The sequence below is a fragment of the Pimephales promelas genome, chromosome 23 (genome assembly GCF_988280905.1).
Source record: "Pimephales promelas chromosome 23, fPimPro1.hap1.1, whole genome shotgun sequence".
Taxonomy (NCBI): domain Eukaryota; kingdom Metazoa; phylum Chordata; class Actinopteri; order Cypriniformes; family Leuciscidae; genus Pimephales; species Pimephales promelas.
In genome coordinates, this window is record NC_142791.1 from 23,113,298 (window position 1) to 23,131,522 (window position 18,225).

The 18,225-nt window shown below is 43.3% G+C and overlaps 1 protein-coding gene across 5 annotated transcripts; it reads left to right on the forward strand.

Annotated features, from left to right (window-relative positions):
* Positions 1-558: 558 nt before the first annotated feature.
* LOC120481740 (murinoglobulin-2) lies at positions 559-12,811 on the forward strand. 5 transcript variants are annotated; one of them, XR_016149511.1, is made up of 19 exons: positions 559-643; positions 718-984; positions 1,064-1,184; positions 1,293-1,452; positions 1,523-1,584; positions 1,689-1,750; positions 3,936-4,148; positions 4,224-5,083; positions 5,151-5,265; positions 5,345-5,465; positions 5,576-5,738; positions 5,809-5,870; positions 5,975-6,034; positions 6,108-6,320; positions 6,396-7,299; positions 7,368-7,482; positions 7,562-7,682; positions 7,793-7,920; positions 8,299-12,811. XR_016149511.1 is itself a non-coding variant. In XM_089126362.1 (13 exons), exons 10-13 carry the CDS (start codon positions 2,883-2,885, stop codon positions 3,487-3,489), a joined length of 351 nt encoding a protein of 116 aa, XP_088982488.1. In that variant the 5' UTR covers positions 559-643; positions 718-802; positions 870-984; positions 1,064-1,184; positions 1,293-1,452; positions 1,523-1,584; positions 1,689-1,750; positions 1,841-2,040; positions 2,116-2,267; positions 2,653-2,882; the 3' UTR covers positions 3,490-3,555. The 5 variants fall into 5 exon arrangements, 3 of the variants coding, with proteins under 3 accessions (XP_088982488.1, XP_088982487.1, XP_039531476.2); XR_016149512.1 differs by having other exon boundaries at positions 718-802; positions 870-984; positions 4,224-5,265; XM_089126362.1 differs by lacking the exons at positions 3,936-4,148; positions 4,224-5,083; positions 5,151-5,265; ... (8 more) ...; positions 7,793-7,920; positions 8,299-12,811 and adding exons at positions 1,841-2,040; positions 2,116-2,267; positions 2,653-2,911; ... (1 more) ...; positions 3,173-3,293; positions 3,404-3,555 and having other exon boundaries at positions 718-802; positions 870-984.
* The last annotated feature ends 5,414 nt before the right edge of the window (positions 12,812-18,225 follow it).

The window sequence follows — 18,225 nt, forward strand, 5'->3', positions numbered from 1 at the left end:
TCGTCCGAGCGTCCGTCCGTCCAAGCGTTCGTCCGAGCGTCCGTCCGTCCAAGCGTTCGTCCGAGCGTCCGAGCGTCCGTTCGTCCGAGCGTCCGTCCGTCCGAGCGCCCGTCCGTCCGAGCGCCCGTCCGTCCGAGCGTCCGTCCGTTCGAGCGTCCATCTGTCCAAGCGTTCGTCCAAGTGTCCGTTCGAGCGTCCGTCCGTCCGAGTGTCCGTCCGTCCAAGCGTCCGTCCGAGGCCTTGAGCAGGGAAGAGCAGATGGACACCCAGCCCACAGTCAGGACTGCATCACACGGCGGCCGGCCGTCCGTAGCTGGAGGAAAGGTGGTGCAGGTGGTGGTGACAGCCGGGGGGGATGGTCTTGAGCAGGGAAAAGCCGACGGAGACCCAGCCCACAGTCAGGACTGCATTCCACGGCGGCGTCGCAGAATGGAGTAGCCATGGAGTGAAGAGTCCCAACATTACCAAGGGGATTACCGGAGATGATGGAGGTGGAGCACACCACGTAGCCAGAGAAGCGATGAGGCAGTGACACACAAAGGCCTAGGCGACCGCAACCAGGCCGTGGCGTCGCAGAATGGAGTAACCATGGAGTGAAGAGTCCCAACGTTAGTCCCCCAAGTTTTTGAGGTGAAAAAATACGGTAAGTTGTTTGTGTGAGGGCAGTTCAATGACAGATCTGAGGCCTTAATCTAAAGCGCTTTGTTTCTGGTTTAGTTTTGCCCAAGTTTGACGTGACCGTAAACGCACCGCAGACCTACAGTGTTGCAGTTATGGGACTGAAAGTTGAGTCTTGTGCCAAGTGAGTGATGCTTTATTTTCTTGTCTTGTGGTTGGTCAGTTCTTTATCTTGTTATGATGTTTCCCAGATATACATATGGCCAACCTGTACCTGGTCAAGCCTTAGTGGAAGTGTGCCGTGATCCATTTCCATACAGTCTGCTTCATAATTTGACCAGACAGTGCCTGACTCAAACCGCAAAGGTGTGTGACTCCTGCCGTACTGCTGAGGATTTTCCTTTTGCCTGTGCTTGACTTTCTTGTGTCTTTGTTCTCCTACCAGATGAATGCCACGGGCTGTGCCTCTCTTACTGTTGATGCGTCAGTGTTTTTCAACACCAAATTTGAAGACCAAATGCAAGACACATTTCTTGTAAATGTGAATGTTACTGAGGAGGGAACAGGTGAGATATTGGCTGATGTGAACCATGTACTCTATCATCTTTACAAGACATGCACTTTAAGTCACAAAGTTGATATTCTTCACTGTTTGTTTGGACTTTCTCTTGCAGATGTAATTGTGTCAATCTGCAATGGTGTCCTTTACAAAACAATCTCTTGGAGGGGAGCAACTGGCCCAACAAACTGCTGTTGAATCTAACCACAAACAAGAATGGACGGGCTGCGTTCTCCCTAAACACGGCTAATCTTAAGGCTGATCTGAATCTGGTGGTACGACTTGTATTTTGTAAAAATTAAGACTTTCTCTAACATGATGCTGATTAAGTTTGATCTTCCCCAGGCGAGTGCTAAACCAGAGGTTTTGAATGGTTCTAAATCGCCATACTTCACTGCAGATACAAGGTTTGTACAGCTTCTCCTACCTGTTTCTCCCGACAACCCATTGTTTAGTGAACTGACTATAGTGAAGCTCAATCAGCCGCTCAAATGTGGTGCTTCGTTTCCAGTGACCGTGGAGTATTCATTTGTTGGAGAGGCTGGTAGCTACAGTGATGACATAATCTATATGGTGAGTGGACATTAGTTTTGTAGTTAAGTTTACTGGTCTGTTTGTTCTGCAACTTGCACACCCATGTCTTCTGTCCGGTCTCATCCAAAGGAGTGATCGTCCTCCATGGATTTCAGACGGTTAAAGCACAGGCTGGTGATGCAGTCACAAGTGGCTCTGTGACGTTCCAGTTGTCTGTCAGCGTCGCTATGGCTCCAGCAGTGCAGAGTCTGGTCTACAGCGTTCTTCCCAGTGAGAATGTAGTTGCTGCTAGTGTTCCGTTTGACACCGATATGTGTTTCCAGAACCAGGTACTGTATGATGTGGCTATTTTTCAATTTGGGAATGTTGGTGTGTGTCCTACAGCGTGTTGGTCCTTGTTCCAGGTGTCTCTGCAGTTTTCTCCAGCTACGGCTGTTCCTGCGGAGGGAAACGTTCTGATGGTTTCTGCTCAAGCAGGATCTCTGTGTAGCGTCAGTGCTGTAGATCAGAGTGTCCGGATCATGGAGCCAGGAAGACGTCTGAGTGCCTCAATCAGGTTTTTTGTTTGGGCTTTTAATCTGAATATTTCAGTGTGTGGCACTTCTGATTAGAATGCCACTTCAGTTTACTCCAGTGTCTTAAGTACAAGGGCCTGAATTTTTAGCGCAACTTCAGTGTCGGTATGTCTGTTAGTTTGATTCTTGCTCTAGAAATTGGTACATGACTTAAAGATAAAATGAAAAAATGTAGGCTTGTGTTGTAATGGGCTGTACTAGCTTTTGTTACTGAATGTGGTCTTTTAATATGACTGTTGGAAGTCCGTGCGACCGTCCGTCCGTCCGTCCGTGCGACCGTCCGTCCGTCCGTCCGTGCGACCGTCCGTGCGACCGTCCGTCCGTCCGTGCGACCGTCCGTCCGTCCGTGCGACCCTCGTCCATCAGACACAAAGACCTAGGTGCCACCTAGGGAGAAGAATGGAGAAGCCATGGAGTGAAGAGTCCCAACACTAGTCTCCCAAGTCTTTTGAGGTGAAAAAATACGGTAAGTTGTTTGTGTAAGGGAAGTTCAATGACAGATCTGAGGCCTTAAGCTAAAGCACTTTGTTTCTGGTTTAGTTTTGCCCAAGTTTGACGTGACCGTAAACGCACTGCAGACCTACAGCGTTGCAGTTATGGGACTGGAAGTTGAGTCTTGTGCCAAGTGAGTGATGCTTTATTTTCTTGTCTTGTGGTTGGTCAGTTCTTTATCTTGTTATGATGTTTCCCAGATATACATATGGCCAACCTGTACCTGGTCAAGCCTTAGTGGAAGTGTGCCGTGATCCATTTCCCTACAGTCTGCTTCATAATTTGACCAGACAGTGCCTCACTCAAACCGCAAAGGTGTGTGACTCCTGCCGTACTGTTGAGGATTTTCCTTTTGCCTGTGCTTGACTTTCTTGTGTCTTTGTTCTCCTACCAGATGAATGCCACGGGCTGTGCCTCTCTTACTGTTGATGTGTCAGTGTTTTTCAACACCAAATTTGAAGACCAAATGCAAGATGCATTTCTTGTAAATGTGAATGTTACTGAGGAGGGAACAGGTGAGCTATTGGCTGATGTGAACCATGTACTCTTTATCATCTTTACAAGACATGCACTTTAAGCCACAAAGTTGATATTCTTCACTGTTTGTTTGGACTTTCTCTCGCAGATGTAATTGTGTCAATCTGCAATGGTGTCCTTTACAAAACGTATATTTCTTGGAGGGGAGCAACTGGCCCAACAAACTGCTGTTGAATCTAACCACAAACAAGAATGGATGGGCTGCGTTCTCCCTAAACACGGCTAATCTTAAGGCTGATCTGAATCTAGTGTTACGACTTGTATTTTGTAAAAATTAAGACTTTCTCTAACATGATGCTGATTAAGTTTGATCTTCCCCAGGCGAGTGCTAAACCAAAGGTTTTGAATGGTTCTAAATCGCCATACTTCACTGCAGATACAAGGTTTGTACAGCTTCTCCTACCTGTTTCTCCCGACAACCCATTGTTTAGTGAACTGACTATAGTGAAGCTCAATCAGCCGCTCAAATGTGTCGCTTCGTTTCCAGTGACTGTGGAGTATTCATTTGTTGGAGAGGCTGGTAGCTACAGTGATGACAATCTATATGGTGAGTGGACCTTAGTTTTGTAAGTTTGCTGGTCTGTTTGTTCTGCAACTTGCACACCCATGTCTTCTGTCAGGTCTCATCCAAAGGAGTGATCGTCCTCCATGGATTTCAGACGGTTAAAGCACAGGCTGGTGATGCAGTCACAAGTGGCTCTGTGACGTTCCAGTTGTCTGTCAGCGTCGCTATGGCTCCAGCAGTGCAGATTCTGGTCTACAGCGTTCTTCCCAGTGAGAATGTAGTTGCTGCTAGTGTTCCGTTTGACACCGATATGTGTTTCCAGGACCAGGTACTGTATGATGTGGCTATTTTTCAATTTGGGAATGTTGGTGTGTGTCCTACAGCGTGTTGGTCCTTGTTCCAGGTGTCTCTGCAGTTTTCTCCAGCTACGGCTGTTCCTGCGGAGGGAAACGTTCTGATGGTTTCTGCTCAAGCAGGATCTCTGTGTAGCGTCAGTGCTGTAGATCAGAGTGTCCGGATCATGGAGCCAGGAAGACGTCTGAGTGCCTCAATCAGGTTTTTTGTTTGGGCTTTTAATCTGAATATTTCAGTGTGTGGCACTTCTGATTAGAATGCCACTTCAGTTTACTCCAGTGTCTTAAGTACAAGGGCCTGAATTTTTATCGCAACTTCAGTGTCGGTATGTCTGTTAGTTTGATTCTTGCTCTAGAAATTGGTACATGACTTAAAGATAAAATGAAAAAATGTAGGCTTGTGTTGTAATGGGCTATACTAGCTTTTGTTACTGAATGTGGTCTTTTAATATGACTGTTGGAAGTCCGTGCGACCGTCCGTCCGTGCGTGCGACCGTCCGTCCGTGCGACCGTCCGTCCGTCCGTGCGGCCGTCCATCCGTCCGTGCGACCGTCCGTCCGTGCGACCGTCCGTCCGTGCGACCGTCCGTCCGACCGACCGTGCGTCCGTGCGACCGACCGACCGTCCGTCCATGCGACCCTCGTCCATCAGACACAAAGACCTAGGCGCCACCTAGGGAGAAGAATGGAGAAGCCATGGAGTGAAGAGTCCCAACACTAGTCTCCCAAGTCTTTTGAGGTGAAAAAATACGGTAAGTTGTTTGTGTAAGGGAAGTTCAATGACAGATCTGAGGCCTTAATCTAAAGCACTTTGTTTCTGGTTTAGTTTTGCCCAAGTTTGACGTGACCGTAAACGCACTGCAGACCTACAGCATTGCAGTTATGGGACTGGAAGTTGAGTCTTGTGCCAAGTGAGTGATGCTTTATTTTCTTGTCTTGTGGTTGGTCAGTTCTTTATCTTGTTATGATGTTTCCCAGATATACATATGGCCAACCTGTACCTGGTCAAGCCTTAGTGGAAGTGTGCCGTGATCCATTTCCATACAGTCTGCTTAATAATTTGACCAGACAGTGCCTGACTCAAACCGCAAAGGTGTGTGACTCCTGCCGTACTGTTGAGGATTTTCCTTTTGCCTGTGCTTGACTTTCTTGTGTCTTTGTTCTCCTACCAGATGAATGCCACGGGCTGTGCCTCTCTTACTGTTGATGTGTCAGTGTTTTTCAACACCAAATTTGAAGACCAAATGCAAGATGCATTTCTTGTAAATGTGAATGTTACTGAGGAGGGAACAGGTGAGCTATTGGCTGATGTGAACCATGTACTCTTTATCATCTTTACAAGACATGCACTTTAAGCCACAAAGTTGATATTCTTCACTGTTTGTTTGGACTTTCTCTCGCAGATGTAATTGTGTCAATCTGCAATGGTGTCCTTTACAAAACGTATATTTCTTGGAGGGGAGCAACTGGCCCAACAAACTGCTGTTGAGTCTAACCACAAACAAGAATGGATGGGCTGCGTTCTCCCTAAACACGGCTAATCTTAAGGCTGATCTGAATCTGGTGGTACGACTTGTATTTTGTAAAAATTAAGACTTTCTCTAACATGATGCTGATTAAGTTTGATCTTCCCCAGGCGAGTGCTAAACCAAAGGTTTTGAATGGTTCTAAATCGCCATACTTCACTGCAGATACAAGGTTTGTACAGCTTCTCCTACCTGTTTCTCCCGACAACCCATTGTTTAGTGAACTGACTATAGTGAAGCTCAATCAGCCGCTCAAATGTGTCGCTTCGTTTCCAGTGACCGTGGAGTATTCATTTGTTGGAGAGGCTGGTAGCTACAGTGATGACAATCTATATGGTGAGTGGACCTTAGTTTTGTAAGTTTGCTGGTCTGTTTGTTCTGCAACTTGCACACCCATGTCTTCTGTCAGGTCTCATCCAAAGGAGTGATCGTCCTCCATGGATTTCAGACGGTTAAAGCACAGGCTGGTGATGCAGTCACAAGTGGCTCTGTGACGTTCCAGTTGTCTGTCAGCGTCGCTATGGCTCCAGCAGTGCAGATTCTGGTCTACAGCGTTCTTCCCAGTGAGAATGTAGCTGCTGCTAGTGTTCCGTTTGACACCGATATGTGTTTCCAGGACCAGGTACTGTATGATGTGGCTATTTTTCAATTTGGGAATGTTGGTGTGTGTCCTACAGCGTGTTGGTCCTTGTTCCAGGTGTCTCTGCAGTTTTCTCCAGCTACGGCTGTTCCTGCGGAGGGAAACGTTCTGATGGTTTCTGCTCAAGCAGGATCTCTGTGTAGCGTCAGTGCTGTAGATCAGAGTGTCCGGATCATGGAGCCAGGAAGACGTCTGAGTGCCTCAATCAGGTTTTTTGTTTGGGCTTTTAATCTGAATATTTCAGTGTGTGGCACTTCTGATTAGAATGCCACTTCAGTTTACTCCAGTGTCTTAAGTACAAGGGCCTGAATTTTTATCGCAACTTCAGTGTCGGTATGTCTGTTAGTTTGATTCTTGCTCTAGAAATTGGTACATGACTTAAAGATAAAATGAAAAAATGTAGGCTTGTGTTGTAATGGGCTATACTAGCTTTTGTTACTGAATGTGGTCTTTTAATATGACTGTTGGAAGTCCGTGCGACCGTCCGTCCGTGCGTGCGACCGTCCGTCCGTGCGACCGTCCGTCCGTCCGTGCGACCGTCCGTCCGTCCGTGCGACCGTCCGTGCGACCGTCCGTCCGTCCGTGCGACCGTCCGTCCGTCCGTGCGACCGTCCGTCCGTCCGACCGACCGTGCGTCCGTGCGACCGACCGTGCGTCCGTGCGACCGACTGACCGTCCGTCCGTGCGACCCTCGTCCATCAGACACAAAGACCTAGGCGCCACCTAGGGAGAAGAATGGAGAAGCCATGGAGTGAAGAGTCCCAACACTAGTCTCCCAAGTCTTTTGAGGTGAAAAAATACGGTAAGTTGTTTGTGTAAGGGAAGTTCAATGACAGATCTGAGGCCTTAATCTAAAGCACTTTGTTTCTGGTTTAGTTTTGCCCAAGTTTGACGTGACCGTAAACACACCGCAGACCTACAGTGTTGCAGTTATGGGACTGAAAGTTGAGTCTTGTGCCAAGTGAGTGATGCTTTATTTTTTTTGTCTTGTGGTTGGTCAGTTCTTTATCTTGTTATGATGTTCCCCAGATATACATATGGCCAACCTGTACCCGGTCAAGCCTTAGTGGAAGTGTGCCGTGATCCATTTCCCTACAGTCTGCTTCATAATTTGACCAGACAGTGCCTGACTCAAACTGCAAAGGTGTGTGACTCCTGCCGTACTGCTGGGGGTTTTTCTTTTGCCTGTGCTTGACTTTCTTGTGTCTTTGTTCTCCTACCAGATGAATGCCACGGGCTGTGCCTCTCTTACTGTTGATACGTCAGTGTTTTTCAACACCAAATTTGAAGACCAAATGCAAGACACATTTCTTGTAAATGTGAATGTTACTAAGGAGGGAACAGGTGAGCCATTGGCTGATCTGAACCATGTACTCTTTATCATCTTTAGAAGACATCCACTTTAAGCCGCAAAGTTGATATTCTTCACTGTTTGTTTGGACTTTCTCTCGCAGATGTAATTGTGTCAAAATCTGCAATGGTGTCCTTTACAAACAAAGCTGTATATCTCTGTGAGGGGAGCAACTGGCCCAACAAACAGCTGTTGAATCTAACTGGAATACTGTGTGCGTACATCTTAAAAGTATGTAGTAAAATTCTCTTTCATGTATATATTGGTAGATTTATTTGTGGTTATATTACGTTGCAGTACTAAAAGTTTGTTTGTTCCTTTGAGGTAGTCCATGCACATGTAAGCTTGATCATACATTCATTTCAGCATAAAACGCTAAATTAGACTTTGAATGTTACCTTTTGATTATTATGTGGAAATTTTCAATTCGGTTTCATCTGATAATTTATTTAAAGTGAATGTGTATAAACCTAAGGAAACTTACAGCTGCTGGACTTGTATAATATGTATTTATCTTCATGCCATTGCATTACTTTTATATTGTTCAGTTATTACTGTTTCTGATTCATTGTGTTTATATTCATTATTGTTATTATTGTTCATTTTTAGAACCACACCAGACCCACTTTATTGTGGACATGGACCATGTGATTGTTCTGCCTGAACAATCTGTAGCGGTTTAAGATCCGCACCTCAACAACTTTCATACAAAATTTGGTGCTTCTAGCTGGAGCAGACAGCTATTACAGCATTACCATGTCTAGAACAGAAAGACAGGCTACGTCAGTGCCACCAGTGGTTCGACCACATCGACATGTCATCCCACCAAGATACTTAGATGACTTCTATGTTGCTTACACAGTGCCACATCAGTTACTTCATTCTGATGAACAGCCTACAAATGGTTCCACTGGATCTGAGCCAGGTAAAAGGCCTGCATTTAAAGAGTTCACATGTATTGAAAGCGGACCAGAACTAATGAAAAGTATGAGCACTGGATCAAGTGAAAGGAGTTCGTATGTGGAGACAGATCAAGATTTGTAGCCATCACCGCCACGGCCAATACCCCGTACTCTGACTTCTCCAAGGCGAATGATTTATGCAGATCAGAGAGTTCTCTCCTCAAGTCCATATACAGCAGCCACTGAGGGCAGGCCAGTTCTGCCTAGAGATCAAGATGATCCTTCTCAGCCCATGAGAGTACTGCCTGTAGATTCACGAAGTGACCTTCTGCATTCTCATTCTGTCAGTCACAAAGAAATTAATCTCACTGACAACCTAGGAGACTTGAGACTACCAGGCTTGGCAACTCTGCTAACTTCAAGTCATCCTTTCTCTTCTTATGAACCAACTCAATCCCAACACAAGCTAGCCCATCAAGAAGATGCTACATATCCTCAACCTGGTATTAGGCACATAGATAGACCGCGTGGTTACTACAACACAGACCACAGAGGCCATAACTATATGTCCACTGACCAAAGAGATCGCAACCAATATCCTGCAGCTGTTCAATTTATGCCTCAGGACTACAGTCAAGAGACAGCAGCTACGTATGGGACTTATAAAGATCATAGTCTGAACTGCAAACCCGTCCGCTATTTCCCTTCCACTGAACCATATGGTTTTCAGCAACCTTATCATGGGATTACAGCTACAAGTCCAGTCTATCAAGATGAGACTTACTCCAAGGGATACATTAGCTCACCATGCACATGAGAGACATGCATATGAGAGACACTCAGGCAGCTATGGTCAATCAGCTTCTAATCCTGCGGACAAACCAAGCTTCTTGACCCCACGACAGTACGCAGATTACGCTCAGCCTGAGACGCATCAGCCATACCACCCAGTGCGCCCTCCTTCTCTTCCATATCCTCATGTAGAGCCCACCTACAGAGGTCCTATTCCCACCATTCCTCATTTTTGCAGTGAAGATCCCAGACAGTTTGCACGACTCAATTTCACTGGAGAAGTTGCTACCTGCTGAGGCTACAGAACGTTTCAAGTACCAAATACTCGTTGATCATCTGAAACAGGAGAATGCTTTGCTCATTGCAGACTACGTCAACAGCAGGTACCCATACGCCAACACCATGAGGTCTCTAACGGTACTTTATGGTCAACCACATCAACTCGCACTACAAAGAATTGCAGAATTGATGGATGGCCCAAAAATCAGGAGTGGTGACACTAAATCTTTTAGATTGTTTGCCCTCAAAGTGCGTGCATTAGTTGGAATGCTGGACCAATTTGGAGCTAAAGGATGGACAGAGCTCAAATGTGGGTCACATGTTTCACGTCTCCTTGCCAAATTGCCTCATGATCTTAAAGCAAACTTCAGAGGGTTTGTTAACCCCATTCAGAACCCAGTTCCAACACTGATAGAACTCCGCAATTGGCTAGAATATGAGCTCAGAATACAAGAGGATGAGTCACAGTATGTTAGTAATGTAAGCAGAGCCTACTCTCAGCCACAGAGAGAACAGCAAAGGAATTGCAAGCCGGTTCAATGATTTGCTACTGTCTTGCATGGTGGCGAACCGAGTAAACCAGCAAGTGTTACAGCAGTCAAGAAGGAGAAACCGACAAAGTACTGCCCCTTCTGTAACACTGTGCAGCATTACTTCAATCAGTGCGCTAATTTCAAACTGCTGAATCAAGATCAAGTGGAGTCTTGGCTGAAGTCAAATCAGAAGTGCTTTAGGTGTGGCTGTGATCACCAGATCTCACAATGTAATCTTAAAGCCAAATGCAAAAAATGAGAAAAGAGACATTTAGAAATACTGCATGACTTCAATGCCAAAGGTAAATGTGAAACGCAAGCTTCAGCAGAAAACAGTTGTCTTGTGAACTCGGAAGTAGAGACTTTGTATATGGACAGACCAACTGCAGGCAGCAAAGTTCTTTTGAAGGTCAGCCGAGTGATCTTGAGAAATGGAGAGAAGGAACTTGACGCATACGCTATGTTGGATGACGGATTAGAGAGGACAATGTTACTGTATGAAGCAGCACAGCAACTTGATCTTCAAGGACTTCCTGAAGATATAGCCCTCCGTACTGTGAGACAAGACATACGGGTTGTTCATGGGGCTTCTGTCACGGGTTGTTCAATAGCTTCTGCATTTCAGCCAAACAAATCCTTCACCATTGAAAGCGCTTTTACAGCCAAAGAACTGGGGCGGCTGTTTCATTCTCAGTAGCTTCTGCATTTCAGCCAAACAAATCCTTCACCATTGAAAGAGCTTTTACAGCCAAAGAACTGAGCCTCGCAAAACACACTTACCCTGTTAAGTTGCTGCAGAAGAAATACAGATATCTACAAGGTCTGCCCATTCCCTCAATACAGCAGGCTCAACCACTCTTACTCATTGGCTCAGATTATCCACATTTAATCACAGCTACAGAGCCAGTACCTCTCTGAACTCCTGGCGGTCCTGCTGCTGTGAACCAGACTCGGGTGGACTCTGCAGGGCCCCTCAAAAGTCATCTCTTACCACAACAGTGTCTATTAACCTCCACTTTGTCAGCAGAAGCCGAACTGTTCAACAATGTACAGAAATTGTGGCAAAATGGACACACTTCCGTATAGGAGTGAGACACAGAAGGCAAGACACAGAAGCGGTGCAAATCCTTGAGGAGAAAACAATCAGGGTGGCAGTTGGAGACATTCAAAGGTATGCAACACCTCTACTCTGGAAAATAAATCTTCCACCTTTGCAATCAGCTAAAGAAGCGGTAACAGCCCATTTAAGAAGCACAGAAAAACGCCTTTTGCAGAACACAGATCTTGCTTCAGTGTATGTTAAAGAAGTGCACAAACTTGAAAAGGGAGGCTCTATCTCAAAGCTGACACTAGAGGAGACCGATAAAAGCCGATGGAATCAAGATCCACAGTTCTTAACCCAGTCAGTTAGTAGTTGGCCCAAACAGCCTCATGATGTTGTAAGCGATGACATCCAAGAACACCGCAGTTGTACTTTCTGTGGCGCGCTATCCAGTCAAACTGATATCCCAGATATCTCTCAATACAATTCACTTCAAGATCTGATTAAGGCTACTGCTGTTTCCCTTCATGGGGCGTCAGACGAAAGTGAACTCTCTGCTGACGACTATACTCAAGCTGAACAGGAACTTCTGAGATGTGCTGAAGTTGAAAGCTTCCCAGAAGAAATAGCCCCACTCCAGTTAGGTAAACCTGTATCTCACTCTAGTCGTCTTCTAACTCTAGCCCCAGAGTATGATCACAAAGCCAAATTAGTCAGAGTAGGTGGACGCCTCCGCAGATGTAAGCACTTGGACTCAGACACTCTACACCATATTGTCTTAGATCCTGCTCACCCTCTTGTAAAGCTTCTGATTCAACATCACGACAACCTCCTGTTACATCCAGGACCTGAGCGTGTGTTCGCAGAACTGAGATGAAAATATTGGATCGTGAGAGGCAGTAAAAAGACACCAGCACAGCTGCTTTGAATGTAAGAAATGGCGAGGGAAGCCAGAAATTCCTATGATGGTGGATTTCCCTCAGTCTAACCTTTTGTTGTTTCATCTAGCTTTCTATTCAATGGGCATTGACTGTTTTGGACCCTTCCAGGTTAAGTTTGGAAAAACGTTGGGGAATACTGTACAAGTGCCTTACTACCAAAGCTGTTCATATTGAGCTTCTATCGAGCATTGACACAGACTCCTTTCTCATGTCGTTAAGAAGGTTCATAGCTTGCAGAGGGAAACCATATGAAGTGCTTTCTGATGACGGCACAAATTCCAAAGGAGGTATTGCAGAACTTCAGAATGCCTTCAATGCACTCCACCCAATCTTGAAAGAGAATCTGACTTCTCAGCAGATTAACTTCCGTCTAAACCCACCAAATGCACCGCGTTTTGGTGGATCTTGGGAGAGAGATGCACTGCGTACCTCTCTCGGTTCTCAATCTGTACCAAAGGAAGTACTGAACACGGTACTTGTGGAAATGGAGGGAATATTGAACTCCAGACCATTGGGATGTTTCCTTAGTCATAGCAGATATAGACCCAGTGGCACATAATTCCCTCCTCGTGGGATGTCCATCTTCTGGATTACCACAAGTTGTTTATCCAGAATGGCAAATGCTCAGTCGTAGGAGATGGCGTATAGCCAGATTCTAATTGAAAATTTCTGTAAATGTTTCATACGGCATTACCTCCCCGACTTGCAACGATGACAAAAATGACAAAGAGAATTAGACAACATTCAAATTGGTGAAGTTGTGATGATTGTGGACCAGCAAGCACCCAGAACCTTAATAGATTGTTTCAAGTTTTTGGTGAAGATTTCTCAGAAATTTTTATAGGGGGTGTGAAATATAATTTTTCAAAAAGAAGGAATATGTGTCTGTTAAATAATTTAACAGGAACTGTGAAATTGGCAATATGGAAAACCAGGAAAAATCAAGGATTGCAGCTTAATAGTATTAATGTTGAAATGATGTTTATGAAATTAGTGGCTGGTAGACTAAAAATATAATTTGCATACTATGGTCTTGTAAATAATGAGAAGGGTTTCAGTAATCTGTGGTGTGTTGATGCTTTGTGTGTTGTTTACGATGGAAATCTGGTTTTGGAATTTTAATGTGTTTTTTTTTTTTCCATGGATACAAATAATGTTAATAGTTGAATAAATGTTTTAAATAAAGTTTTGTAAACCTCTTTCTCTCTCCTCTGCGTGTTGTGTGACCATATAACCATAGCTTGATCTGCAATATTTTAGTCGTCTTTAACACATGATTCCGAAGGATAGATTAAAATACCCGGTATTTTTTTAAACAAATCCAAAATTATTAAAAATCAATAATAATTAGGCTATCAATCTTTTTTTTTCTTTTTTTTTTTTTGGATCCGGGGCTATAAAAAAACATCCGGGGCTGAAGCCCCGAATGCCCATGTCTAACGGCGCGGCTGACACTAACATACTATATTCTTATGTTTATTATAAGCTTGTGCTGCAGTTTATCGTCTTTAAATGCGTGACTTTTTTTTTAAATCAGGATGGATTCTGATTGTCGATGTTTTTAATCATTCATCAGCTTGAAAAAATCGTTGTAAAAATTGATTCCAATATCGTTCCAACTTGCTGTTATCGTTATTGTCCTTGATGTGCCTGGGCCTTTAATAATAGAGGCAAAGAGAAAAAATATCATTGGTATCACTTTCAGAACGATTTTTCGGAACGATAAAATCATTGACAGCCAATCAGAATCCATCCTGCTTTAAAGAGCTCAAGCTCGTTTTTTGGTGTGAACGGATCTTATGTTTATTTTGTCACTCGTTTTATTTTATTGAGAGACAAATTTATTGTTATTGAAATAAATTTGTGAGACAAATTGACCTTTTTTTTAAATATCGTCTGATAAAGTCTGATCACTTAGAAAAGTAACCAACTATCGTTCTTATTTATTTGTGTCCTGTGATCCAGCATCTCGTATTGGACATTATGTAACCTGGTGGCAGTGAAGATTACATAAGCACCACACAAAACATATGGATTTGTGCCAGTTGCAGTGACGCTTTCGTCTCAAAGTGCTCCAAGAAACAGAGCGTACCACAGGATGGGCATGGACGCTTTCTGAACGCTTCCTTCAATGGACAGCAACAACTGAGTCTCACAATAACTTTGCTTGGGAAACTGGCATCTCAGGAACACATAGGGTTTCTGTTAAGCATCCATACAATAGCTCATTAAAGCTGCTCGAGCGGCTTTGCACCACCTTGGTAAAGATGCCCGGTACATTGCAGGAAACGTTTATTGTTCTGTACAAGCTGTTTCTTTGTTTCTCTTCTCACGACGAACAATTGAAGCAAGATGGGTGGGCGCCAAACGTTTCTTTCTGTTCACGTGAAGCCCAATTCAAACTGAAAGCTGGCAGTGAATATTTCTACACAAAGTAAAATAGTAACATTAGTTCAGAAATATATGGAAATGAACAGAAATGTTTAAATATTAATAATAAAAACTCCAAAATCCATTTTAAGTAGAAAATAGAATGAATACAATTGTGTTAATACATTTAATGTAAGTACAAACACCAAAAGTAGGTCTTTACAATCAAGAAATTAGAAAAAAGAAAACTAAAGAAATCTAATAGTCAGCATCTCATTTTTAGGAAATCTAACTCCCATTTACCGCAATCTTAAAAGTTGTCGACTCAAGCTTGACTAAGAAAATTTCTCAGGAAATTTGAAGGAAACAGTGAGTCAGATGAGTTGAATGTTCATCCTTGTGATGGGACCAGAAAGAAGAACTATGAGTAATTTCCAGCAAATAGGTTGAAACTATGGTCATGCTTGAGCAAGACTGCTTTATAGGAAGTACTTGAGTCACATTTCCTTCAGTAATGACAACATTAATGTAGCAAGCTACAATCATACCTGCTTCCTGGTGGTAATGGACCTGGATATAAACTTCATTACTGCACTTGAGAAACACACTGTATAATCCATTTAGTAAAATAGCAGGTTTATAAACTAGCAAATCATGATAGATGGGTGGGGTATTTTAAGTACTTCATGACTCTTAAAGTTTGGCATTTGATTATTCCAATGTGCAATTTTGAATATAAACAAAACTCCCATTGGCATAAATCACCTTGAAGCTTTCACATTTCACAAGCTCATTGTTTAACCGTTTACTAGGCTATATAGCATACAGTTTGGTTAATTTTAGTTGGCTACAGAAATAGCCTATACGTTCACCCAGTTTATACTGTATTTGATATGATTTAAAGGATAATTCTGGTATTTAACACCTTCCCAGACAGCAAACTGACATTGAATCAACGTGGAAACGACGTCTCTCATGACATTGAAACAACGTTGATTTTGCTCATCGAATTAAAGTTGAACCAACGTCAGACGCGGCATTCTTCAAAGCTAAATGAAAATCGAAAATTGGTTTGCTATCATAACGTTGAAACAACGTTGATTTCAAGTTGATTTTCCGTTAGCTTTGAAGAAATGACGCGTCTGACGTTGGTTCAACGTTAATTCGATGAGCAAAACAATGTCAGATCAACGTTGTTTCGATGTCATGTTTCCACGTTGATTCATTGTCAGTTTGCTATCTGGGTTGAGTCTATTTTGTAGTTTGTTTTGAATGAAATGGAGTGGTGGACTTAGAAATTTTGACAATGGGTCCTGTCTCGACTTTTTGACTTTTTTAGAATCGCCTGTGACAGTTTTAGACTGGCTGTCTATGGGCATGCACAAACATGTCCATAAAACGACCCTTAATTTTCAAACGTTAATTTTCAAAACTGTGCAACTCACCGAGTGGTTGGTGGTGTTCGTTGATGTTCTGAAACAAGTAGCGTAGCGAAATACCATTTCTGTCGTGTTTTGTTATTTTTTAAAATCGCATTGATGTCTGCTGGATGACTCAGTGCTCGTTGATATTACTGAGCTAGCTAGTAGCTACCGGAAAAGGAAAGGGGTCTGTTTACATTTGGTTGTAGTCTTTTCACTCGGTTCTCCAGTTAGCATGAGCTAACCAGAGAAGGCTAGCGTGAGCAGGGCAACTCTGCTCCCTGACTTTTTTTACGGTGCGCTAGACACCGTGTTCCGTACAGCGTCCTGATTGTCGCCATCAAGTGGTCGGGAGTGTGCTAACGCTTCAGACTCAAATATCGAGCGTAAGTTTATATGCGGTTGTGAGGTATCTGAATAAATAGTTCCACAATAGCAAACAACACGGATTGAAAGCATACATAGCGCCGATATATTTGTTTTTAATCAACGAACACCACCAACCACTCGGTGAGTTGCACAGTTTTGAAAATGAACGTTAAGGGTTGTTTTATGGACATGTTTGTGCATGCCCATAGACAGCCAGTCTAACGCTGTCACAGGCGATTCTAAAAAAGTCGAGACAGGACCCATTGTCAACATTTCTAAGTCCACCACTCTATTTCATTCAAAACAAACTACAAAATAGACTCAAGGTGTTAAATACCGGAATTATCCTTTAATCATCAGAAACTCAAAATATTATGTTCTCTGAACCACAGGTTGATTTGACAAAAGAAAACATGTTGTGATTACAAATCTTGAACACATTTTTTTACACAATGCAGGTTTTCACATACAATTGCGTGTTACGTCCGAGCATGTGTGTGCTTGCTATTGCTAGCCTGCCCGAAATTGCCTACCTTTAAATATTATCAACATTATTTATATGAATGGTTGGAAATCAGGTTGATCATCCCAAACACTTACAGTTTTAATGATAATGTCAATCTATGTTTAAGGTCTTTTATAAAAGTAAAATAAACGAATTCAAAGTCATCGAAGAGCAATGGCCGTCTCAAGGAATAATGAGCATTTTTGAATAAAGTCAAATATTCAGTTCAAGCGATGACAAAATCACTGACAACAGTTTAGAAAGCTTGTGAAAGATTAATAATGTGAAATGAGTGGTTGGTTGGATTGGATTCAGTATCACACTAGAACAATAGTCTTGAGGGAAATAATAAGACAGGACAGGATTTCCTCACTATACAGCTCCATCCTTCCCCATCAGCCCACAGGACAGCATGGCTCACCTCAGCTACTGTTCGTCATCCACGGGCCCAGATTGTCAGCTGCTGTGGCCACCGGTGCCAAAGAACAAGGTCTTGATGCTTTGTTTCTGTGCTCACGTCCTGACTGATGTTACTGATGAGGCCCATTAGATACGTGTTTAAACCCAAACACCTGGCGTAGCCTCTGCCCTGAGCTCAGACTACAGGAAACATCTGGAGAGAACATGCACCTCAGCGTTTTTGGAGCACTTCTGGTGCTAGGTGTCTGTCTGGACAGTGCTCCCGATTCTTGCTAAAAGTGATTAAACACATCGCCTCCTTGGAATGCTGGGACATCCGTGGCTGTGCACGCGCTGAGATCAGCCTTGATTAACGCAGCGTTGTTTGTGTTCTTTTTAATTATACTTCCATTGTGCACGAGGGGCTGATTGTTCTCAGGAAATTACGCCAGTTAAATTAGCTGACCCAGTTTTAATGTGTGTTCTGATGAAACGTGTACGACCATGCTGCATTTTTAAGAGAATATAAACATCAACAGGAAGTTGAATTGCAATGACAGGATCTATCTATCTATCTGTAAAGCCAGGCTCGATCGGCCCCGTGGAGGCATCCGGTCAGAAGGCGAAGGTCTCTGCGTGCGTGTTATTGTCTTTTCTCGTGGCAAAGTATTTTTGATTAATTTCAATACATTTCTCATATGTTTTCTCTCGTTATTTCATCTGACTCCACAAATGAAGGTTTTTTTTAATGACATCTGTGTATCGTTATATATATATATATATATATATATATGCGAAAGTTTGACTATTCCTTTTAACTCTAATGAAATAATATAAAAGTCAGTTGGAATCATCAAATGGAACAATTTTAGGGCTGCAAATGATTAATCGCGATTAATCGCAACCAAAATAAAAGTTTGTGTTTACATAAAATATGTGGGTGCACTGTGTATAATTATTTTTTATATATAAATACACACACA